This window comes from Thermobia domestica, chromosome 8 (assembly GCF_964235325.1).
Source record: "Thermobia domestica chromosome 8, izTheDome1.hap1.1, whole genome shotgun sequence".
In the NCBI taxonomy this organism is placed as follows: Eukaryota; Metazoa; Arthropoda; class Insecta; order Zygentoma; family Lepismatidae; genus Thermobia; species Thermobia domestica.
In genome coordinates, this window is record NC_137461.1 from 242,342,463 (window position 1) to 242,368,590 (window position 26,128).

At 35.5% G+C, this 26,128-nt stretch overlaps 1 protein-coding gene across 1 annotated transcript in view; it reads left to right on the forward strand.

Moving 5' to 3' along the window:
• Nucleotides 1-26,128, forward strand: part of LOC145692524 (protein takeout-like) — a 73,411-nt gene that overhangs the window by 21,507 nt on the left and 25,776 nt on the right. Inside the window, exons 2-3 of the mRNA XM_081767831.1 lie at nucleotides 17,916-18,008; nucleotides 22,886-23,033. Coding sequence (XP_081623957.1) covers nucleotides 17,916-18,008; nucleotides 22,886-23,033 — 241 coding nt within the window. The remainder of the gene's footprint in view (nucleotides 1-17,915; nucleotides 18,009-22,885; nucleotides 23,034-26,128) is intronic.

Consider the following 26,128-nt stretch of genomic DNA (forward strand, 5'->3'; position numbering starts at 1 on the left):
AAGTTTCCAACCCCCTCATCTCACCTCATATACCTATGAGAACTACTGGATTGTTACCATATCACACTAACATTGTTGACTGTAAAAGATATCTTCAAGAGAGAGTCTCATAAGAGCGAAAATCTCAGGTCGTTGACTTCAAACCTTTAGTTCAAGACCATAACAGAGAAATATCAATTCTTAGAAAGAAAAATCCTAATTAAACTTCAGAAAGAGATTCAGAATAAATCTGCAGTAGAAAGATAGAAATTGTGGAAAGTGGAAATTATTCTGAATATCAAATTCTGGGCACAGTTAAATTTTCATCTGGAAGAATATTGGAATATATCATATTGTTTATTTAATTATGGTATATTTCACCTTATTAATTTATTGCAAGACACAGAAGGTCGAAGTATCCAATTACAAATATCTAGAAGTCTGTCATAGTTAATTATTATAATCTGTCATTTATGCGCATTTTAACCATTCAAACCATTCTAACAAATTATGTTTCCGAAAACAAATTTTGAAGTGTTCTACATTCTTTTCCCCTTTTAGTGGTTGGTTCGGTGTGAAAGAATAGTACAGATTCAGTTTCAGACTCATTTAATACAAACTCGTTTATCTCAAACCATTTCATATTTATCAGGAACCTTTTCTATTTCTTCGTTTTCTTTTCTTTCCTTTCTAATGATTTTCTTTTTTATTGGTTGGTTGATTTGGATGTTTACATCCCATATAGCATTCGGTTTAACACCAAGGCTATGTAAGTCCTAAACCTGCAGTTTGACATAGGATTCCAACAACATGAGCTCTTAGCAAGAGTCGAATCTAGGTCTCCGGTGTCACAGACGCGTAAACGAACCATATAAGTATGAGAGTGTTCATTTTCTTTTTTAGTTTATTTATTTATTTATTTATTTATTTACAAGAGTGTTTGTGTGTCAGAGTACGAAACAGTCTTTGGCGGATCTAGCACGGGGCCGGGAACCCTAGACCCCCAGTTTTTTGAGCAAAAAAAAAAAAATAATTGAAACTATTATTTAATATTTTTTTAAAGTTTGTAGTAAAGTTTGCCTTTTATTCTTTATTGAAAATGGCGTGGGAGACCCGGGTTCGATCCCCGGCGGGAGCTCATGTGGTTCGGATTCCACGTTAATCCGTAGGTCCATGTCTCATATAGCCTCGCTGCTGAACGGGACCCTAAACTAAAATCAACTAGACTCTTTATTGAAAATTTTTTGAAACATTAGATGTAGTTTCAGTTACAGTTTTTCTGTTATGCAATGTGAAAAACAATACTTGAGGTCCACAATATCAACCTCCAATATAACCAAGGGCGCCCATCAGTGGGGGCAGAATGGGGCGCTTGCCCCTCCCCCCCCGAGAAAAAATTTTACTTGGGAATAACGAAAACCTAGTGTTTACATTAATTATTTGAAACTATATTTGAAACGTTGCTTGTACTGCCGCCCCCCCTTAGAAACCACAACATGGGCGCCCTTGAATATAACCATAATATCCATCAGGAGAGAGTTAAGTTGGTGACTTCTGCAGGACCCATTCAAAATTGTAAACTCATGATATACCCATCATATTCTAGGTTCTGGCTGCCTCCCTCCAGTTTTTACTTTCTAAATTTACTGGAAACAGTTTGTATACTTTCTGTTTATTCTGGCAGGAAATTGTTGGTTAGTTGGTTATTATTGGTGGTTTGTAAACCATGTGTTCACCTACTTTTAATGAGAAATTTACATAACGAATTTCATCTCCCTACCTGGAGTGAGATATATATTCTTGGCACGTGCGTCTCTGGCGGGGATACGAGGGGGACGCGTCCCCCCAATATTTTGAAGTACAAAATATTCAATATTTTATTCTAATTTAATTTATTTGCTAACCACAGAATAATATATAAATAATAATAATAATTACACTTATTTGGAATATAATATTCAGGCTGTGAAACGATTATAACAGAGTTTTTGATATACCTTAGGGGTCCATGAAGGTAAGCAGGAAAGTAACAAATGGAATCGAAGCTAATAAACAGATTGGGCTACGTAGTACCATTTAAATAACTTTCTTTGATGTTCCCACCAAGGGTACATGCCAGAGACGCCAGTGATTCTTGGCATACATTATGAACTCATTTTTCCCCAGTACGATATGTATTTGAGTCGGCACATCAAAAGCCCGGCTCGAGGACAGCGCTAAACAGTGAAAACGCCAGCATTAGTTGTTTTTTGGTGAGGCGGCAAACGGATATGAAATCTTTAAGTTTTACGTCCCACTTACGCGGGATAGGCTAAAGGACACGGTGACAATGGGAAATGAATGAAATGGTGGGATAAAGAAAGTGGGAGGAAACGGGAAAATCCCGAAAAAATCCACGTACACGGTGTTTGTCCACCACAAAGTTCACTTGGGGCAAGCTGACATCGAACCAAGGAACCCATGCACCAGAGGTGAACGCTCTACCACTGAACCACCGTGGCCTCAAAGAGGGGACAAATGAAGCGCGCTAGATAATTATTTCGAGAGTTAACTAATTTGATGTATACGCAAAGGGATAATTTTATTATTACTTGACTTATGATACAATATAACATGCCTCGAGGGAATATGAAGCCACTGGAGGAGACTAGCCCGCATGTCCTTCCTTTGGTGTTGTCACTGATGCTAGATTGCTTTAAATTTCAAACGGTTCAACTGTTTCCAAGTACGTAGTGACGTACAGCGGCCATTCCATAGGAGTACTTGACCTTAAGAGCTTGTTCTCGATACTTTCCCACATAAATAATAATAACAGTGTACTTGCAAGACTTGAGGCAGATGGCAAGGTATTGAAACTACTTATTATATAACTCTCGTGCGCCCTTCATTCAATTCAAAACGAAAAAGAAAAAAAACGAAAAAGAAAAAAAAATGAATGATGAAGAAGCAAATATTATGTCATCCTCTGAATAAGCTTAAGCTATTAAACTGTTTAAAATATAAATTAAGTTTTTTTTCTTTTTTTTTCTTTGATACGCACGCATAAACAAAGAAACAAAAAAAAACCGGTCACGAGGTTGTCTAACGCAAATAGCTTAAAACAAGATTTAGGACATGTATATATACATATATACAAATAGAATAGCCTACCAAATAAAGAGTATGGTAGCTACACATATACAGTGAAAGTTGTTAAACATCTTAAAACTGCCTAACTGGCGGCCACAAAACAATTAGGTTTGTACTGGTAAATTGTATATGAATACAATTTGGATATATTGCTCAACATACGTTATAATAAGACTGTGTTGGATTCTACATACGTAATTAGTTGAGGTAGGTAAAGGTTGATGGTTCTTTGAAGTATGTATGCTGTGCCAATCGGGTGTAAGGATTGGTTACTTTTCTCTTTCTGCTTCTTAACAAAAAAAAAAAAAAAAAAAAAAAAAAGGAGAGAGAGAGAGAGAAAAATATTACCTTTCTTTTGACTGTCCTTCAGGTTATCAGCAATATACACGTATTAATGAGTGTAATAGCCGCGTCCTTATTTATTTATTTAGCGTGTGTGTGTATAGGCTACAACTAGCCTAATGATAGGCATTTCGTATAACTTGCGCTTTGATGTGTAGCTAATTCTTTGTATGAAATGTTTAAAATTGGGACTACCGCCGGCTACAACTTGACCGTGCAGTAGTCAGCTTTTGCACTATTGATTCCAAATGAGTTATCCCAGGGCATTAATCTTACTCAGCATAATTACTATACAACATATTGCAACAGCTTTAAATAAGAAAAAATAGCTACTGTACACATAGAAATGAGAACATCTATACTCTGCAATCACGTTAAAGCTATTGCGTGTAATAACACTCACTGGCGTCTTTGGCATGTAAAATTTGGGGGAGGGGGAGGGCATCAAAGAAAGTGATTTAAATAGTACTACCTAGCCCAACCTGTTTATTATCTTCGATACCATTTCTGCTTACCTTCACGGATACCCTGAGGTATACCAAAGACTATGTTATAATCGTTTCACAGCCTGAATATTATATTCCAAATAAATATAATTATTATTATTTATATGTTGTTCTGTCGTTAGTAAATAAATTAAATTAGAATAAAATATTGAATATTTTGTACTTCAAAATATTGGGGGGATGCGTCCCCCTCATCCCCCCACCAGAGGCGCCCGTGATAACATCGTTTAAATCTAAAGTTTAATATTCATGCACAACAGCCATAGGATCTCGTAGCAAAGTTTTCTTTACTTGTGCAAAAGCATATGTCTGCAATTCTACCTATTTATTTCTTTGAAATAAGAAATTTTTCTACCCATTAATCACAGAAAAGTTTTATTTTCAGATTGTTAGAAGTTACTTTTTTTTTTTTGAGGGAACACATTGTTGTTTACATCAATATGTACCGTATTTTAAGGACTATAAGACACACTTTGTTCTCCGGAAAATTGCCTCCAAATTCAGGTGCGTTTTATACTCGAAATAAATATAAAAATGTCCAGTGTTTTATTTAAAATTCCCGCCAGTCTTAAAAATGGCCATATAGGTTATTCGATACCGCAGGAAACCTCTCTCTATCTGGCAACATTGGATTCAACTGGCAGCAGCAGTGCACCGATGCGACGAACATTAGTTACAGGTATTCACAAGCTTGCTAACACTGTCTCCCTCCCGTCCCGCCATATAATAATAAAAATCGTAAAAATGATACGGTATTTTTTAAAAAAATGCTTAAAATATGAGGTACATCTTATATTCCGTAGCGTCTTATAGCTCGTAAAATACAGTAATGAATCTCTTACAAGCCAATTAATGGGTTTCGGAAGACTAACGGTGTTTTAAGAGGAGTTGGCTTTCCCCGACCACACTGTAGTTACACCTGTATTTACTTGTAACAGCACCCTGTATCATCGGCAGGGTTGCCTACGTCTCGTCTCTAAAACGTAATGACAACTGATGTGTTGTCTCAGAAAAAAAATGTATATTTCTATTGTATACGTTGTCTTCCTTATGCCTTGTGGACAACCCATATCACTGCCGACTCATAAATGAAAACACTCAAGTTTAGTTATAAACTTCAATAGTTCTTTTGGTGAAAAAGCTTTCAGTGTAATGTTCCATTATTGTGCTTCTTAGGCTAAGGGAGACGGATGATTAAGGCAAGTGAATAATGATGTAAATATTGGCGGAATGAGAATGTGGGAGGAGACGAGAGTATCCCAAGAAAACCAACGGACACGAGATTGTCCACCACAAACATACTTGGGCAGGGATCGAACCAGGGACCCCACATATCATAGGTAACTGCTCTACCACTGAGTCACTGTTCCCCCCTCCCCGTTCTTTTGGTAACCAACTTTACTATTATATATATACAGGGCCGGATCCAAGGTTTTCTGAGGGGGTGCACCAAATAACTGCCAGTATATTTGAATTAAATTTGATTTTTTAAAATGCTTTTAGGCATCTGTGATGTGAATGAGGAATTGCACTGAGAAAAATGCATAATCCAGTCGGCATGTAAATGCTGTTTTTACCAGGTTACGCGCGTCACCACATTAAGTAATGTTGTTTCATCCTTAGTACGATCTACACCACCGTCCAGCGAAAATTTTGTATTGTGGGACCACCATTTTAAATCTAGAATTAACGCCATACCCATTCCGACGGTGGTAACTTACGTATATAATGTTGTTACTACCTTCCTACGAGTGCCCCCTCTTGGTTCTTTCTAAATCTGTGACTCCCTACCTTACGAGAGTAATAGTTTTTAACACGAAATCCATCATGTGAATAAAATTATCCAATCACAGCGAGTCTAGTTCGACACCGAACTCCAGACTTGGCATGGTGTTCCCACCTGCTGTACTTTTATACATGAAATTACATTACTTAAGGAGCGCACCCTCGTAAATACGATGTATCCACACAGAAATCCTAGTCCTTTTCTTCTCAGTGTGCCCTTGAAATGCTAAGTGTCTGCTCTCGATGAATCCTTTTCCTTCAACCTTCAGAAAATTGACTTAAACTATTGATTTTGCAAAACTCACTGCCAGCTTCTCATTTTAGGTAGTGTATATTTACAACGAAGCGGGGGGGGGGGGGCACGTGCGCTTTTGCACTCCCCCTAAATCCGGCCGTAGGGCTATATATATATATATATATATATATATATATATATATATATATATATATATATATATATATATATGTGTGTGTGTGTGTGTGTGTGTGTGTGTTTTATTAAACGTCATAAATAAGTAAATTATTAACCCTAAAATATAAAGTTCAAAATGTTTGGAAATGTTATATTAAGCAATACTTTTATTGAAAGCCACAATGACCCAGTAATACACTGAACATGTATCATTGACTTAAATACGTAATTATCGTTTAGCGCTAGAAATTACAAGGACAACAAGCTAAGATAATTATTTTGCATTGAGTAAAAAAAAAAAAAAGTAGTTTGCTCCATATAATTTAAATCAAAATGTTCTTTAAGAAAAAAACAAGATGTATTAATTAAAGGAGATAGTTGAATAAGAATGAATAATTATTTAAAAGCGAATAAGTGAGATCTGTTCTACGTCGTGTGACTTCAGTGGACTTCCTATACTATAAGAACTTACAACTGTTCTTCAAGTAGTGACTCATAGTCATACGAGCTGCTGAGCACGAAGCCATAAATAAGGATTTCTTGTCTCGTCAAGTAAAATTTTGTAGAATGTAGAATGTCTCGTCTTTCCGCAGTGGATCAGTAATAGAGCATGGCCGCTGGTGTATGGGGTCTTTGGTTCGATTCTAGCTTGCGCTAATTGAACTTTATTGTGGTAATCACCGTGTATGGGGTTTTCTCTGGGTTTTGCCGTTTGCTCCCACTTTCTTCATTCCATTTATTCTCATCATCGCCGTCTCGTTTAGCCTAGTCGCCATAATCGTGCCATGTAAAACTTAAAGATTTCTTCTCGTCTCGATTCGTGAAGAATTCTTTCTCGTGTTGTCTCGAGTCACGTAACCCTTTTTCTCGTTTCGTTTTGTAAATTTATGTACAAAATGTATGATATGATTTTCTTCTTAATTACATCTAGATTAGCGGCGCAAATATGTTTTCAACTTGGGCGGGGGGTGAACAGTAAGACCTTTACTTTTCTTTTTTTTTTTTTTTTTTTTTTGTTGTTGTTGTTGTTGTTGTTAAGCGATGCTCAAAATATTTGTGAAGTTGGAAAACAGTCCTGTGGAGGATCAAGGAGCAGAGTTGTTTTTAACATTGGGAGGCGGGTAGATTTTAGGCTTATTCTGGGGGAACATCAATTTCATCTCACTTTCCTTTGTGGCAATCGGACACAAATCATCACATTTCCCCCCAAAAAACACATTTAAAATATGATTATTGAGGGGGACAGTCCCCCCGTTCCAAGATTGGAGGGGACATGTTCCTCTATTCCCCTCGGGATTTGCGCCAGTAATCTAGATATTATTTTCCCGTTTTTCGTTACTCAAGTAGTTTCGTCAAATCTGACAACAAAACACGAATGAACAAATAAGTACCGTAATAATTAGTTATCAAAATTCTTGATTTTTAAATTATTATTAATAATGAGTACGTACATTCTTTCGAAATAATTTACTACATTTGTGAAAATCATATCAAGATAAACGAGTAGTAGCGGGTGCGGCCTAACATCATTTATCAGCTGACAGTTGGTGGTCGTAGGTGCGTAAGAAATATTGGAATTCTTAGAAGCCGACGTAACATATTGCGACGTGAAAAATTATTGAACCTTCCACAAAACAGAACTGTGTTTTACAATTTTCTTTCGAAAAAGTCGCAAAAGTAGCGCAAACCTGTAAACATATGAGTACAGTTTATGGGCAAGATTCGTTATCAAAAACAATAGACAAAAGATGATTCGTTCGCTTTCATCTTTAAAATGACGATGTTCTAAATGCTCCTTGCAATGGGCGACCAATCACAGAAAAAAAAATATGTTTTGGGAACAATTGTGGGAGACCAATGACCATCGCCAATGAGCTAAACGTCCATCACCAAACAGTATTAAACATTTTGGAGAAAGCTGGCTTCAAAAATGTTGTCAACCATTTGGTATTACGCTACCCGCCTTTAATTGTTGAATTACTGGATGCAGCATATTTTAGAACAAGTTTTTCTTATTAGGATTGCAAGAATTTTTTGATTAAAAACAAAACATTTTTTATCAATTTATACGTATTAACCTTTCTTCGAAATTACATATTTTTTTATGAAAACTGCCTCGAAATATGACGAATGTTACTCAATACAATTGCGAATATTCCTACAAATAAATACTTACAGGTAGAGGAGGATCCAGGGAGGGGGCGATCACTCTGATCGCCCCCCCCCCAGAAGAGGAATTTTTTTTCTTATTTTACATATACATAAAACCCATCCCAGAGTTTGCAGCTCTTAAAAGTAACTCTAAGTAGAAGTACTAAAATCCACTGCCCCCCCAGAAGTCCGTCCTGGATCCGCCCCTGTTTACAGGCAAGGGAAAAGTGGATCTGAAGAGGTAGAGTAACGCCTGACGTCACGCCATTCCCAGTGCCTATCTTTTGCTATTGTAATTTCTTTAGAAAGTGGGGTGACGCTATAGTTATTTTTTTGGAATTGGGGGAACGACGTTCGCCTGCGTCCCCTCTCACTTTTACCCCTGCTTACAGGTGAAACTGAGAATCTCTCTTTCTCTTGAATTTGGTTAAAAAAGGTAGCCACTCTTCCATCGATTAACAATATGTAAAACTTACTTCTTCTGTAGAAACTATGAAACAGTATACACTGAAGGCAACATACAAACATTCGATCTAGTCGCCTATATTACTGAAACGTATTATATAATATAGAGTTCCGTAGCTCAATTTGTTAATACAGTCGATATATCACATTCGTTTGTGTATTTGTTTCTAAGTGAAAGTTGTTATTTCGTTGCAAATCTTCATATAAAGTATAAAAATCCAGCAATGTTTAGACAATATATTCGTCATAATTTGTGCAGCTTCAAATACCTATGGTAAATTACCAATTTGTTGAATATTTCCCTTATATATATTTTATGTTATTTTTTAAAAAAGAATTAATTGTACAGTGGGTGGACAATAAGGAATTTCCAAATATGGTTGTAATTTATGATTTTATTTGTTTGCTTCTAGTATTTTCAATTTTATAACGTATTTTAAATATTTGTATTCAGCGTATCCAGCATACTTATTCTTTTACATCACGTGGAGTGGGTAATACTTTGTTGCATCATCTTTTGCCTCAATAACAAATTAGAAATGTCTTGACATCCTTTGGGTGCTCCATGACACCATCTTTGAAATATTTAAAATCTTGTTGGCAAAATTTTTGTAGATACTTTTTCAGTTAGGAAATATTAATGCAAAGGAGACTGCTGACTCTGTTGTTCCCCATACCTCTCTCCCTTTCTATTGGGTTGAGGTCTGGACTCTTCCCTGGCCAATTCTATACTTTCACTCCATGCTGTTGATTTACGTACAATAAATTTGTAAGTATGGTACAGTACCTTATCCTTGATAAAAAATCCATCTTCTTCTGGATACCATTCCTTAATATGAGGAGTTAGACAAGTATCCAATACATGTTTGAATCGTTTTTTTCCTCATGATGTGCTCAACAAACTAAAATACTCCTGTAGGTTCCAGTGATGTAACATTCCATACCATTACTTTACTGAGTGAACACTGCATTCAAGGTTGAAGTAGAGATTACGTGTATAGAAAATGAACACTTAAGCTACACGACCACAAAAGAGCCACGTAATGCTACTCGATCCACTGTGTTTTAGCTTGCACTAGTCAGTCTAAACCTTTAATACCATAATACCATAAAGCCAACTTTCATTTATTACTTCAGCTCTGAGAATCCTTCGTACATGTTAGCTTTTTTTTAAGCTTTACGTCCTACGGTTATGCCGGTTAGGCTAGAGGAGACGGTGATGATGAGAGATGAGTGAAATGGTGGAATGAACAAAGTGGGAGGAAACGGGAGAACCCCGAGAAAACCCACGAGCACTGTGTTTATCCACCACAAAGTCCACTGGGATCGAACCAGGGACCCCAAGCACCGGAGGTGAACGCTCTACCACTGGGCCACCGCGCGCCCCTTCGTACATGTTAGTAAACGCGCCTACTAACTGGGAGATCCTGTTTAGCATCCTAACGCGAGCTTACATGGTTTTGGCCTTACGTTGAGATGTATCCCACATCTTGCATGTTACCGCTACTGAAAATAGATGCTAAACTACGACTCAAACAAATTACGAAATGAAGGTAAGGAAAATATTACTTAAAAGTCTCTCAAATACTTATAATGAAACAATTGACACATTGGAGCTACCGTATCAAATATTTTATACCACATAGAAATTTATTTTTTAAATTGCATGTATTTTTATATACATATCAATATACAAAAATGGATATATGCTGTATATCTATTAAAGCACTACTCTGAAATGTTTAGAACACTTTCTGCTACATTTCTTACATATATAATCTACAATCTGTAAGAAAATACTGTTGGCTAAAACACTCTTAGCGCTTGCAGCAAACTGGGAAGGGAGTGTCATGGAAAACTAATCAAAACCCAACGAATTTTCGTTCAATACCTAGTTTTCGTGACCTCTGAGATGAATACTGACACTGCCGATGCTGCCTGAATGGCAACACTGCAGAAATCCAAGTTCACTCCATCGGTAATTGTAAAATGTTGAAAATGAACGACTTTTTTAATGATATTGACATGACGTTATCTGTCTTTTATTCCAACATAGAAAAATGATGAACCGTTTGAAGTGCATTTTGAAATGTATCTCACACGGGAGGGTCCCACAAGTTGTCGTTAAAATCTGATTACCACATAGCACATCTGATAGAGCATAATGAGAAATGAACATGAGCAAAATTTAAGGTGGTATGGACCAGAAGGATAGGAGTTAGGGGGATTCAAAATTTAAATATCCAAGGAATTATAGAATAGAATTATGTACGTTTAAAGTAAAAATCTTGAAAACCGTGCAAGCAATCAAAACAAAAGTTGCACAATATAATGAGAACCAAATACCCTATCGAAAACTATAAACAGTGTTGTCAACTCAGCACAAATATATTTTATTACAAATAGCACCATATACAAGTATGCACAGATTTAAAATGCACTATTGTCACTAAACATAACAGTGAAGTGTAGTGGTACAGTGTTGTACACTATTGGAGCTACTTGTGCTGAAAATACACAATGGAGAAGTCTCATACCTGGCAACAGATGGTAATAAAGGGATCTGAGTCTCATACTATGAATTACGTTCAAATGCATAACACAGATAATTATATTTCCAATGTAAATATGGCAATATTACGGTGTACAAATATAATCATATGATATGTAGGAGAGAAAGTAAAAGAATATGTTACTTAACTCGAAAGACACAAACCAAGAAAGTACTCTTCCAAATATTGATAACATGGAGAACCAGTCTACAGAATTAGAAAACATGTGTTTCTTTCCTCGCGTGTATCATTTTGTTTTCGCGAGTTATCTACTTATTCATCAGGGCTACAGAAGTATATTGCAAAATTCTCACTTTTTTCTAATGCATTATTTTATTAGACTTCTGCATTGTACATTTTTAAGACATGTAGCACCAATAGCGTGCAACACTGTACCACTACGCTTCATTATTATGTTTAGTGATAATAGTGCATTTTAAATCTGTGCAAACGTGCATATGATGTTATTGATAATAAAATATTTTTATGCTGAGTTGGCAACACTGCTTCACCTATGGCAACACTGTTTATGGTTTTCGATAGGGTATTTTTTTTCTCATTATATTGTGTAACTTTTGTTTTGATTGCTTTAATGGTTTTCAAGATATTTACTTTAAACTTACATAATTCAATGATATAATTCTTTGGATATTCAAATTTTGAATCCCCCTAACTCCTATCCTTCTGGTCCATAGCACCTTAAATTTTGCCCATGTTCATTTCTCATGATGATTTTAGAGACAACTTGTGGGACCCTTCCGTGTCAGGCTAGAATTTTGTCATGCCATTTTGTTTAAAGGGAATAGAGAGATACAAAATATAGCAATCCCTAAAATAGATTATCTTATGAGTTTTTACCATTACAGTTTCAATGAGGATTTAAATATTTTTCAAAATCTACTTTACCTATCCAAGGAACGGGCATTTCTGCTAGTTATTATAAGGCATGAGTTCTTTTTTGTTCAGAACGAAAAAGTAAAATGGAAATTAAAACCAAAAGTAAAAACTTAACCCTCTCTCTCTCTCTCTATACATATATATATATATATATATATATATATATATATATATATATATATATATATATATATATATATATAGTTTTCACTTTTACATATATATGAGAGAGAGAGAAGAAAAAGAAGAAGAAGCCATTTGAAGCAAACATTCAGTTAACGAGAAATATTTTTCATCATTTCTACTTCACATCTTGATATGCCTTTAAATATTATGGAAACAAATTCTTTAGCGAAAGATTTGAACAAAACGACGGCATATTTATATGATCGTAGTTAATTTCCTAGCGATCAACAATGTGTGACGTAAATAAAGAAAGTATTGCTATTAACAAAAGCCTCGAGGGCATCAATCCCAGACAATTTGAACTTGATGGATATTCTTTCATGTTTTAAGATGTTCTCCTCCTTAGATCTTTGTAATTGTGTCACTTTGTAGGCGTTTCTGATTTATTTCTAGCCTCTTTTTTGTGTGTGTATTTTTTTCTATATTTTAGTAGAAACATTATGTTTCATTACCATTTCACACTGTTTTAAGTTAAAACACTTCAATATTATGTATATTTCTTTATTTTTACTTGGAGCCAAGTCTTTCCATTTACTCATTACTGTTGGATCCCTCTTAACACTCTCAGCCCCAACCCTGTTTGAGTAAATTTCATCCCGGGACCAGGCTACAGTTTGCTATGAACACTGTCAGCCCATGTGTATCTATTTGATACACGTGGTCCATCAGTAAACCCTCACTGTGTATCAAAAAGATACACATGGGGCTGAAAGTGTTAATACCCGTATCATGCTAAATTAAGCATTAGCTTGCTATAATTCCCATACAAAAGGAAAAAATACCACAAAGTATATTGCTTCACATTAATTTCTACGTAGACAGATGCTCCAGGTGTGTGTAATGGTGTTGGAAGTTCGTGAAATGAAATCCAAATAAAAATTCCTGATTCGTTGTCCATTCATACTGTATGATTATTTGATGTTTGATTCTCCTTACATTGATACGAAATAACTTCTATGAGGTAGTTCTTGTAGGAATTACTTCTAATATGAGTTACTTATATAAGAATACAGTTTTAGACTTTATAATTTTAGTAACTAACCACAATTAGAACATCAGATTGTAGTAAAAGATAAAATAATATTTATAAAATTCTTATTTTTTAAAATACAAATTTCATAATCATGAACTTTCACATGTATGCGTCATTTGCATCAAACTTCACTGAGTAATATTTTATTATGAATACCGTTATCTAACCTGTATCGAAATGTAAGCTATGTTTCCATATAACGACTACAAAATATTGTATACATAGAATTTTTGCTACTATTGTGGCTTCAAATTCTAAAATTAATAGTGAAAAGTAGGGAAAATATCCAGAGATGAGATATGTGTTGAGTTCGATTTTGAGGTTAAGGTCCATTTCAGCTGCGAGGCTATATGAGACGGGACCTACTGATTAACGTGGAATCAGAACCACATGAGCTCCCTCCGAGAATCGAACCTGGTCTCCTACGCGCTTGAGCGATTGATCGTAGAAATTCAAACTCCGATTAATGATAATTTCACAGCCTTGTTTTATTATAAGTGTAATTTCTTTAGTCAGTGGAGAGCAGTACGTGAATCATGGGTCAGAGTTGATGACGATGGGTTTTGGTGGATGGTGAGTCAGAGTGGGTCATGGCGTGTCTTGGGTCCAGTGGGTCATAGATCATGTTGTGTGGTGGGTCAAGCTTTCATTGACCCATGCCATCTCTGGTTAGTGGGAGTCTTGGAGGAGAATAGTCAGTGGAAATATTCCTCTTTTTTGAAGCGAATATGCATGATTATGTCCTGACTTGTGAATGAGGTCTGTGTTATGTTTATATATACGTATAGAAGCAACGAAACAAACACATATACTATGTCACTCAATTTTCTTTGTTCTTGCTTTTCGTTCATATTTTTAAAATCTGATATTTTCTCGTTTTTATTTTTGTTCTGGTAGCGGGAATGGTGGTTTGGTGCACCTCACATCCCCATTGAGCACCTTAGCCCCACGCTGACCATCCGATTGGGTACTTGGCAAACGGATTGCAAAGAGACTGGCGTTTGTTCATCTTCTATGTGGTATAGTGTTGTGGTTACTATTCACTATTTTCCATTATGATTTAAAAGTAAACGCATTTTATGTTCAAATAGATTTTTAACTTCGGATCCGAACTCACTCTCTAGAAAAAAGCCAAACATCTTACCTGAACGAGACCGAAGATCAATCTACTGAAGATAATGTGAAAAAAGACAGTTAACACCATTCTTATCTTGTAATTAAAGAAAAGAATGTTGATTGAGCGAGTGTTAAATCCAACTGTTCAAGAATTATCAATGTCCTGTCTCTTTTGCTATAAACAAAATTATCACCTACACAACCAGATAAGCTGAAAGATATAAAGATATTAGAAACTACGTAATGGCACTTTGTTAGTGTGAAAGGTAGTTGAGAAGCTACTTCAATTGGGTAGCATTGGACCGGTTCCCGTATCAGTAGAATCTCACGGTCTACTGAATGTCATTCGGGAGTGGTTTCATGTTGGGATCTCGTAAACGTCACTGAAGAGAAGATCAAATCCGAGATAGTTGATCAACTTGTCATAGACGGAGCTCGTAAAAAAGTACGAAGTCGGATGAATTGGTTGGTATTCAATTGATTCATACTTTTAGTTTGTATATTCTTCTGGAATTCGTGAAAAGTGAATATCAAATACACGTTTGTACCTGCATTCTCAGTCCTCTTCGCCGATTGCAATGGTGGGCACACCAGCACATTGAGTAATGTGATTGCTGTTAGTTTTGCTACAGGAGTGTAATGGTGCAGATCTTCGTATAGCGACCAATCGCTATCGCGTTAATTCTAAGCGTGATCAGTCTGCATGGCCTATGCTTAATATTCACTCCTGAAATAACAGTAGTTAAGCTTGATGTTGATCACGGAGTTCAGTTTTCACTCCTTCACGTGTTTATCTGCCCTGAATCACGAAGCTTCACTATACAAACATACGGGATATCTTTAAGGGAGATCTCTTACCGCAAGACAATCTTGAGAGATGCCATTAGCTACAGCAACAGAACAGCGTGGTTGTTTTCTTCTGGTTGCCGGGACACATCGGTTTTTTTTTAGAAACGAAAGTCCCTGCTCAGTATTCAAGAATGCGACATTGGCAGCTGTTGCATTGGAGCACTTTTTCCAGTGGTCGGATCTCCGTAGTTGTTTTGTCCGACAGATGTGGTTTTCACTGGCAAATAGAACTGGCAAGTGGAAAGAACCAGGCAAGTGAAAAGAAGTTATACTCTCTGAAATCTATTTCGAACAATTGGCAGACGTCATCGCGCACTAGTTGACTAGAGTTGACAATTATCCTGATTCGACTGTGCATCGGACAATCTCATATCTTGTATTCTTATCTAATACGCGGCACAGACTGTTCATATTATGCACTATGCAGATTGTGTCGTCCCTCTGAATGTTACGCACATTCTTGAAGAGTGTCCAGAATAATCTTATATCAGAAATAATTAATACTGTCTAAATTTAATGAGACTTTGTGGGATAATGTGGTCTTAAATGAAGGCTTCAATAAATCTCATTTTACTTTGAGAGATTAGAATAGTTAACCCCTTACCGCGTGCCGTGCCATATATGGCACATACCCTTTTTTCACTTTAGCTTTTTTTTTATGATTTATCAAAGGCACCAAATGACTGTTTTGTCTGCTGTGTGAAATATTGACGTGTATGATTAAGAGATTTTGGTGTCATTTGGCATGTTCTTTGTGAGTTGTAAGTGTGTCATATATGACACTTACTTATTTCTCGTCGGAATTAAGTGAAAAATCTAAAATTCAAGTTTTAATTAATTTTTTAAGTTCCCATATGAGGATTTTCAATACTGATTATTTTTTTCGCTAAAAGTAAAAAATCATGCAGAAAGTGGTTAACGTAGTCTGTTTTTTTTTCTAGATTTTCCTTGTAACGTGTTTGTTACTTTCTAAATTATTTCTAGTTATATGTACATTTTATATTATATTATTTATTCCTTTTATCCTTTTTCATGACCATTGTCTTAATTTTCATAGCTCTTTTTCTATTTCTTCTCTTTAACTTTTAAAAAACTTTAATGAGATTATCCCCTTTTCAAACAGATTTTTTAAATTTAAATTTTTAACATGCAACTTGCGTAGATAACTGGTCTCATCATGACGTTAACAGATATCCTGGCTATTGACATACTCAATAAACTGTGACAATTAATCAATCAATAATATGGATATTCGTCGATCCAATGCCAAAACCGCGAATGTGCTGAATTTGATTTTGAGTTATAAGCATTTTATTATTCAAATTACCCCGAAAAATCAGTATATATACTTAAGTACATGCTTTAGGAATTGACGATAACTTCTAATATACTCATATTTCACAAATTGGACATTGATATTGGAATTTGTGAGATCCAAATAACATAAAACTGCACTTAGGTGAAAATAGCAAAATTTGCACATTCGCGGTTTTGGCATTGGACCGACGATATGTAAATCCTCATACATAGTTTTGGGGAAAATGAAAAAGGAAACCGAAGCTATACGATAACCGTGCAACCTATTAAGACGATATTGCTCACAGTTGGTCGCTATGAATTTAATTTATGTTCATCGATAATATTATGCAAAGATATATCATTTACTCTACGAACTGAGGTACCACTTAGAGCTGAATAAAACGATATATCTTTGCGAAAAATTCTGATGCTTACTTTATGAGAAAATTACGAAAAACTATTGTTTTTGGCGCTAAAAAGTATGTCATTTATCGCCAATATTAATTGATAGGAAATCTTTTAGTCTGCTGGAACATTTTATTTATTTATTTATTTATTTATTTATTTATTGGAGTACTGTTTACGTAACGGACTAATATACTGATATTAGGAGTATGTGCATCGTTTGTATTCTCTTAATGGTGACACATGTACTCAAAATACTGATGCGCATGCTGCTAACGATGATTTGTTTATTTATGTTTTTTGTATGCAACGTTGTACTGATATTAGGAGATTGTGTATAGTTTGTGTTCTCCTAATGGTGACACTACTAGAGACAGTGACGCACATATTGCTAACAGTAATTTATTTATTTATTTTGTGTACTGTGTATGTAGCGGTGTACTGATATTAAGAGTGTATGTGTCGTTTGTATTCTCACAGTGATGACACATATACTCCAAATACTGATGCACATGCTTCTAACTGTGATTTATTTACTTATTTATGTACTGCATATGTAACGTTGTACTGATATTAAGAGCATGTATGTCTTTTGAATTCTCCTAATAGTGACATACTCGAAGTAGTAACGCCAATGCTTCTAACGCTGATAATCATAGCAGGCTTATGTGTAAATGTATTCGTATTGTCACCACAATTCAATGTTTCTTTCTATATTATATAAATAACTGGATTACTTATTAGATACCTTTATATTTTCAAGCTACTTACTCTAATGATATAAAATTCTATCTACTTTCTGCTTTCAGCTGATTACATCACTCCATGCAAAAGAAGTGATCCAAATCTTGCGGAATGTATAAGGAAGAACGCGGAGATAGCTCTGCCACATTTAGCTAAAGGTAATTTTGTACAGTAGTATTATTTAAAACAATTTCTCAACCATACAACCATACCATTTTTAAAGAGCAATTACAATATTTAAAATACTTAATTAAGGAATATTTAAAGGTGTACAATTGAAGTATGTAAGGAACGGCTTAGATATATCTCATTTTATTTTTTTATGTTGGTACTCCTAAGGATAAGTAGGAGAGTCATCTAGATCGCTCAGATGCCAAATGGAGTAAATCCATAATAATAATAATAATAATAATAATAATAATAATAATAATAATAATAATAATAATAATAATAATAATAATAATAATAATAATAATAATAATAATAATAATGTTATTGCATACTGGGCATTACAGACTTATTTGTCCAATTACAATTTCCATTAAGTAGAAATAAAAACATATAAGTGATGACAATGAGCAGAATGTAAAATAGAATACAATTAAGACATGCACATAAAAAATACAGAAATCATATATAAAACAGATCATACACTTATATGAAAGAAGGTAATAATTTCAGCTGCTTATAAAGTGAGCATACAAAATGTCTTTGAATAACACTGAAATTATGTTCAAAAATAGTAATAATATTAGCAAGATCATTGGCCACTGACACAGTTTTATACATGAGTACATCATTGAATCAGTGAATGGGTCTAAGAATTTTGGGGTTTCTTGTATGACAGCTGGTTGCATGTAGAGTTACCATTGACAATAAATTCCAATTACCATGAACAATTGAGTGCAACATTTTAACATCAACGATAATCCTTTTTTCAGATAACTTCAACATACCCAAAAATAATCTAACTTTGTTTAAATACCTACCTTTATAACACTTGACTTTCCAACGTAGCCAGGCAAGAAAAATATTTTGAGCCATCTCGAAGGTATTTGATATAGAATGTGTACTTCTGTTCCACATATTTGAGCAAGATTCGAGATGACTTCTGACATTAGAATAATAGAAAACAAGGCAGGTTTTGACAGAATAGAAGTCTTTGGACGTCCATTTCAGAATGCGAAGATTCCTTCTCGCTTTAGAATTTTCGTATTGTTAGAAGTTACAGTTGTATATTCTCCACACGTTGTTCAAAAAGTAATTTACTGTCATAAAAAATGCCTAAATCTCTAATAGCATCTATAGTTCTGACTGGAGACTCATTTATGTTATAAATAAAGTAGATTGGATTTGTTTTGTTCGTAAAAACAGTGAATAAGTTTTCTTAGAATTTAAAAGTAATGCATTGTTTTTAGATCAATGTAGTATTTTATTAACATTGTTTTGTACCACCAAAAATCATCTAAATTTACAATAGTTTTAGATTTTCAGGTCAACTGCATACATGAAACACTTACAATCTAGGTTTTCAATTATATCATTAATAAACATAAAGAACAGAAGTGGTCCCAGGTTTGGTCCTTGTGGAACACCGGAGTAAATGTTATATACATCAGAATAACTACCTTTATATCTAGCAAAAAACTCTCTGAGAAAAATATGATGCTAATCAAGCAATGAATCAAATAGAAAGATCATAGGATTTCAATTTATAGACCCTACATTAAAATGTCATACAGCAGCTTATCAAAGGCTTTAGAAAAATCAAAGTAGATTATATCAGTCTGCCCATTACTCTTAAGAATAGGAAGAACATCAACCATAAAATATGTCAAGTTCGTTGTGGCTGATCTTTCTTTCATAAACCATGTTGATACATAGTAATTGTAGGATAAACATGATTGTACAAATACGAGGGGCATTCTGAAAGTCGCGAGCAACATTTTTTCACAAAAGTAATCTTTATTTGTAAGTGAAACCAAATATATAATCTCAATCTACAATCCTTCCTTTCACTTTTCCACATAGTCTCCGTTCTTTTACACACGTTTTCCCCATCGTTCTGCAAGTTTGAGAATACCCTTGCGATAGAATTCTGTTCCAGCTGCCCGTAGACACTTACACACTGCTTGCCGAATATCTTCCAGTGTTTTGTAGCGATGGCCTAGCATCTGTTCCTTCACAAAACCGAAAAGATGGTAGTCGGAGGGTGCCATGTCAAGCTATATGGAGGATGTGGGAGTTTTTCCCACCCAAATCTCTGATCTGCTCCATAGTGACACGTACAGTATGCGAACGCATATTATCCTGTTAAAGGATGATCTTCTTTCCAAGATGTTTATCATGCAAGGCACAACGGAATTTCAAAAGTGTCTGGATGTAGCGGGCAGAATTTATGGTTCGTCGAGGCTCAAGAAAGTCAACCAGAATGCAACCCTGTGCATCGCAGAAGACGCTCCCCATAACTTTTCCTGCCGATTGCAATGTTTTCGCTTTTTCCTTCGGTGGCGAATTCAAGTAGTGCCATTCCATACTCTGTCATTTTCTTTCAGGTTCATAATTATGGAACCAGCTTTCACCTCCAGTCACAATACTCATCAAAAAGTAGTCATCACCTTCATGTCGAAATCTCTGAAGAAGGGTTTGGGCAATGGTTAGTCTCATACGTTTGTGGTCCTCGGTTAATAAACGTGGGACCCAACTAGCACAAACCTTCCCATGACCTAAGCTGTGAATCATTTCTTGCACCGCACTATGTCCACCACCAAGTTTTGCAGCGATTTCATTCACAGTGATACGCCTATCTCCCCTAATCAGGTCCCCTCGCCTTGTTGCGTTCCGTGGAAGCAGTTCGATGCGCCCGCTGGGAGGCTCATCTTCGATACTCGTGTTTCCATCTTTAAAATGCTTCACCCACCTCCTAACACTGCTGGCAATCCGTAGTCACGCTGTAGTCTGCGGTAAATTTCAGAAGCAGATTAGTCCTCTTTAACAAGGAATTCAATCACAGTACGCTGTCGAAACGAAACATCGCTGCCCACCATTTTGGAAATCCTGCCTGTGGTCACGTGGTAGCAACAAACAGCGTCAACGTTTGGAAAGAAAGAATGAGAGTTCTGTAGATTGAGATAAGACACTTGCTTTCACTTACGTACAACTAAAGATTACGGTTGTGAAAACATGTTGCTCACGACTTTCAGTATGCTTCTCGTAATTATCTATCAATTTATCAAAAACTTTAGGTGTGATACTGAACAGAAATTGATCTATAGTCAGTTAGATATGTATCCACAATTTAAGGAATAGAAACAACAACAACCGTTTCCCATTGATCAGGATAATAATAATAATAATAATAATAATAATAATAATAATAATAATAATAATAATAATAATAATAATAATAATAATATAATGGACTAACGGTCCACGGCCCTCATTGACTTCTATACGTGCGTACTTTTTAAAAAAGATTTTTGTAAACAGTAAATGATAAGAACATGAACTATTAGGGTCTAATCCTAACATTACAGAAATATAAATTGTTTATTAGGTGTTGAACTTCAAATTTCCCTCCTAGAAAATCTCAATTTGGGATTTCGACCATTTGCCATCCAAGAGTACCATTTGCAATGTACTCTTAAAATAGAAAGTACATTGGTATTTTTTTTTTAAATCAGGAATACAAGTTTCTATACTAAACAAAGTTTTTCCTATAAGTTTAGAGTAGCAAACTAACGAACCTGATTTTTGACGAAATACAAAACCATCATATAGTATGTCGTAATATAGAATATAATATATCGTAATTCTATATTATTCTATAGTCATTGAATGTGGTAATTTTATTACTTTGATAATTATTATATATATATATATATATATATATATATATATATATATATATATATATATATATATATATATATATATATATATATATAGTAATTGAAAAATTAACACCAACTCTATATAAGTTTATGCGATTATCTCACATCACGACGTTCATAAATATACTTCGAACTCACCAGACGGAAAAACACATAATCAAATTGACCACATTTTAGTAGGGCCTATATAGTAGAGCACTGTGTAGCATAAGATATGTTCGGTCGTTTAGGAGGGTTGACTGTGACATTAGCATCAGTGATAATAAGAGAGAGATTGTCGTTGAATTCGATGACTGAAAACGGAGAGATTTAATTTAAAGAAATTACATAGAAGTCACGTAAGACGGGAATACCAGATTAAAGTTTCGAATAGATTCTTGGTTTTAGAAGATTCGGAGTGTTGTGGATACTTGGATCGAAACCAGGGATAGCATTAAAATTTCAGCAAAAGAAATGCTAAATGTTTAGCAGAAGGGGTCCAGAAGTACGTAAAAAATACAAAATTTACGAGAGAAATGGATGATGCAAGTATTTAGGCCTAACATGACCTAACCAAATCTAACCTAAACCAAACTGACCTAAACGAACCTAATATTAATAGAAATAAGCGAATTCTACATTTTTCTTAAAAAAAATATGCTCGACTTCTACATTTAGATACTCTAACATAAACTAACCTAGTCTAAACTACCCTCATGCAGGCCCGTATCCACGGCTCCCCCTAAACTTTGGCTGGCCCCCATAAAATTTCACGGTAGACTTGCAAATGAACTATAATATGGTGATGAAGTATAATATGATTGGGTCGGATCCCCCCTAGCTTCTACCGCCCCCCCTAAATTTTTGGGCTGGCTACGGGCCTACCCTCATGTGAACAACACCTACCGAAATTATGACATTGTTTGTATAATATAACTGGGCCTGGTATAATTTGGTTGTACTGTAATTTTTAAGAACGACAGATGTATAAACTTTCTTCTATTATTTGAAGACAAGAACTCTTCCGAAATTATTTTCAAGGTACTACGTTAGTGAGTTCTGAGCTGTTCTTCTCTTTAGTGGATATTATACTTTCTTTACGATAATTATCCTTTCGTCTGGCAAATGATGTTAACAAATAATTAGATTTTTCTTTTGTCTAGGCATTCCGGAGTTCAATGTGCCACCTATAGACCCTTTGTTTATACCAAAGATGGCTGTAACGCTCGGAGGTGGACCTATTTCATTGAACATGACATTCCTTGATACTAACCATATTGGGTTGAAAGATGCACAATTTTTGAGAGTAAAGTAAGTATATTGTATAGTATTTTAGTTGATATTGTTCTTGGATTGCTTCAATAAAATGTGCATAATCGTCTGGGGCCATTGCAATTGACGTTATTACTTGCGACGTCGCTGTTTATTTACATCACGTTGTACTATGACTACTGGAGAACTATTTCCAGTAAACATAAAGTACTGTCTTGTTAAATATTGTCCACAACATTCAGCAGATTAATAAATCTCTTTGTTCCAGCATTAACAACCTTGTACAATGTACATGGTTGGCATTTGTTTCCACTGAAACTTAACTCCAGATAAGTTTTATTTCACCTGGGAAGCTGTCTTGAGAACAGAAAAACCCTAAGGAATTAAACATTGATGAGTGGCATATGTTTATCCAATGAAGGAAGTTGTGTATTTGGGGGTCACCATAACACACACCAACATAATGCTTGATACACTACATTTGCAAACTGTCATCCCACTAAGAAAAAAAGATCGCCTTAACTTGCTTAAGCTAATTAGTGGACATTGCTTAGGATTTAAGATTACATACCGCCTTCCTCAGACCAGTTTTCATGTATGGGCACCCAAGGGGCATCTCCGTTTCTAAATTTTAACCGAGTGCTAAAATTACTGGAATCTTGTACGCTTTACCTAGCCTTTCGTATTAGGCTTTCAAATTGCACTTTCGAACTTCACAACAAGACTACATTTCATCACAAACTATACCATCTTGATGATTTCGTTTGAGATACATTTTTCGAAGATTCCAGAACAAATGCTGTCACTTCCTTCGAACCAAGGACATCCATAATAATTAAGCACTACTCTTTCATTATTACGAAAGTCCTCTGAACTTTTACTGTGATCTTTAAAACTCTACGCTTCCACCAGATGGCTTAAAACTGCCTGACTCTGCTGTCTTTTTCACTAGCTATCTGTGTATTCTCATTACTCATTAGCACATTTCACTACAATCCTTATGCCCTATTAGGTATTTCTTCATCTCAATCAATTTTTAAAGTAGCTCTTAGACGAGAAAATATCATTAAACCAGTTATCATGCACCTGTGTGTTTTAGAACACATACAAATTAATACAATAGACAGTGAATGGAGCTCCAGTTTTCATGTCCCTTCCCTAATAAAGCAGGAGAAATATTTTATTGGACTTCTGGTATACTGAACGTTTTGTATCATTGGAATGCCAACAAAATTGTGACTCGTTGGACCACACTACATGTCTCTAATATTGTTCAGTTAAAGTGTGTGGGTTCTTGAAACCATTGCAAATGTGCAACTTTATGCATCGCAGTCACTCATATGGTAGTAGTGAACCTGTATTCACAGATTGCAGCAGTTTTTGTCGAATATGAAAGTTGTCATCTTTGATCATGTATGAAATAAGGAGGCGATCTCTGTGGGTTTGGACCTAGTGGCGACAACATTTCTGACAAAGCTTTTATGTTAGACCATTTCTTGTAAAAGTGGTAAACAGTATGCATTGATGCACCAATAAATCGGTATTTTCATTTACTGTGTACTTATGAACATACACTAATGCCTCTTTTCTATCACTCTGTCACATCTTTGTTTTGGTCAGTCTTTACGAGTCGTTTCCTGTGTTGTCAGTGAAATACGCGTATCATTCCGTGGCGAAGGAAGTCTTGATATGCGATGTGAAGAAATACTAGATCGCACGTTGCGCTGCCCGATTATGAGGTAAGTTCTTTGCCCCAAGAAGTGATCAATATACAGAAAGAAGTAGTAGTCGGAGAAGCGTAACGAGAATACGGTGGATTAGGAAAGGTTTCATATTGCAACTCAGGGAGAGTCTGCTACATCCTTTGAGAGATTCGTGAGCATGTTTTGTTGTGCAACATAGGGACATCGTGTATTTTGAACACTTTTTTCTCGATTCTTGCGGATGCAGTTGCGATGTCCTTAATTAAGTTCAGTACCGTAGCAATCTGCAGTGATGGTTTTGACTCAACAGAGAAACACGTGGTGGACTAACTCTATCTTAGGCTAGTTTTAGACGGAAGCATTTATCGTAGCATTTCTCATAGCAAAAATCGTATCATCGATATCCTACCGTGTAAAGTAGCAAATGCTATGGCATTTCCCATGCCATGGCATATCCTATGGCATTTCTTGTCGATAGAGCCTGCTCTATTTCGTAGCATTTTACCCAGCATTTTTGGTCCGATTGCAGCGCCGTGGTGTGCTAAAAAGAAGCGAAAGATTTTGTGCCAAATATCCATGCTCTTTGTTTTGTGTGGAAAATTGAATTATAGTAAAGAAAAATGAGTTGGAGTAGGGATGCTCTTTGTCCACATACTTCTTTGTGATTTTCATTTTTTAATATGACCGGTGAGAACTGTTGTTACAATTACTATAGCTTTAGCTACCACACTCTTACTTTCGGAGCCATAATTGCGCTCTTCTCCAGTGATTTGTTTGCTACGTCACGACAGATGCTTATCAAAATGCTACCGTTTAAAAGCACCATATAATTTTGATGCCATAGAATATTATATGAAATTTTTGGCAGCACATCTGCTACGAGAAATGCTACGATAAATGCTTCCGTCTAAAACTAGCCTTAGGTTTAAAGTACCAGCATCAGAACATCTATTGGCTTTTGGTAAACATTCCGGATTTTGATCAAGATTCAACAATTGTCCTGACCATTTAGATGGAAATACCGGATTCATTTTTCTGTCTAAAGTGACAATCCGATCCAAGAAACGTTTTCGGTTGTTACTTACCCTCAGAGTACTTCGAACCTCCAGACAGCAATTTTCACTGCCCCGTGTCAACTCATGTGGCACTCATGAGTAAAATCTTTCTAGCTTTGCCTATTGCACGGAACCGCCATGATGTTTGTCAATGTCCATGGGGATGTGTCACCGGAATGATATTTGACCGGTGAGTGGTTCGTTTTCTTTTCTCTATTCCTGGCATAAATGTATTGTTAATGACTTTTGCGGCTTTCTGTGCAGAATATCCCAGTTTGGACTCATTGAGAAAAAATTGCTCGCAATGGTGTGTTCTCGATTGTCCACTTTCATACGAGCGTGTCAACAACGCACTGCTCCGCACGACGTCTTTGAG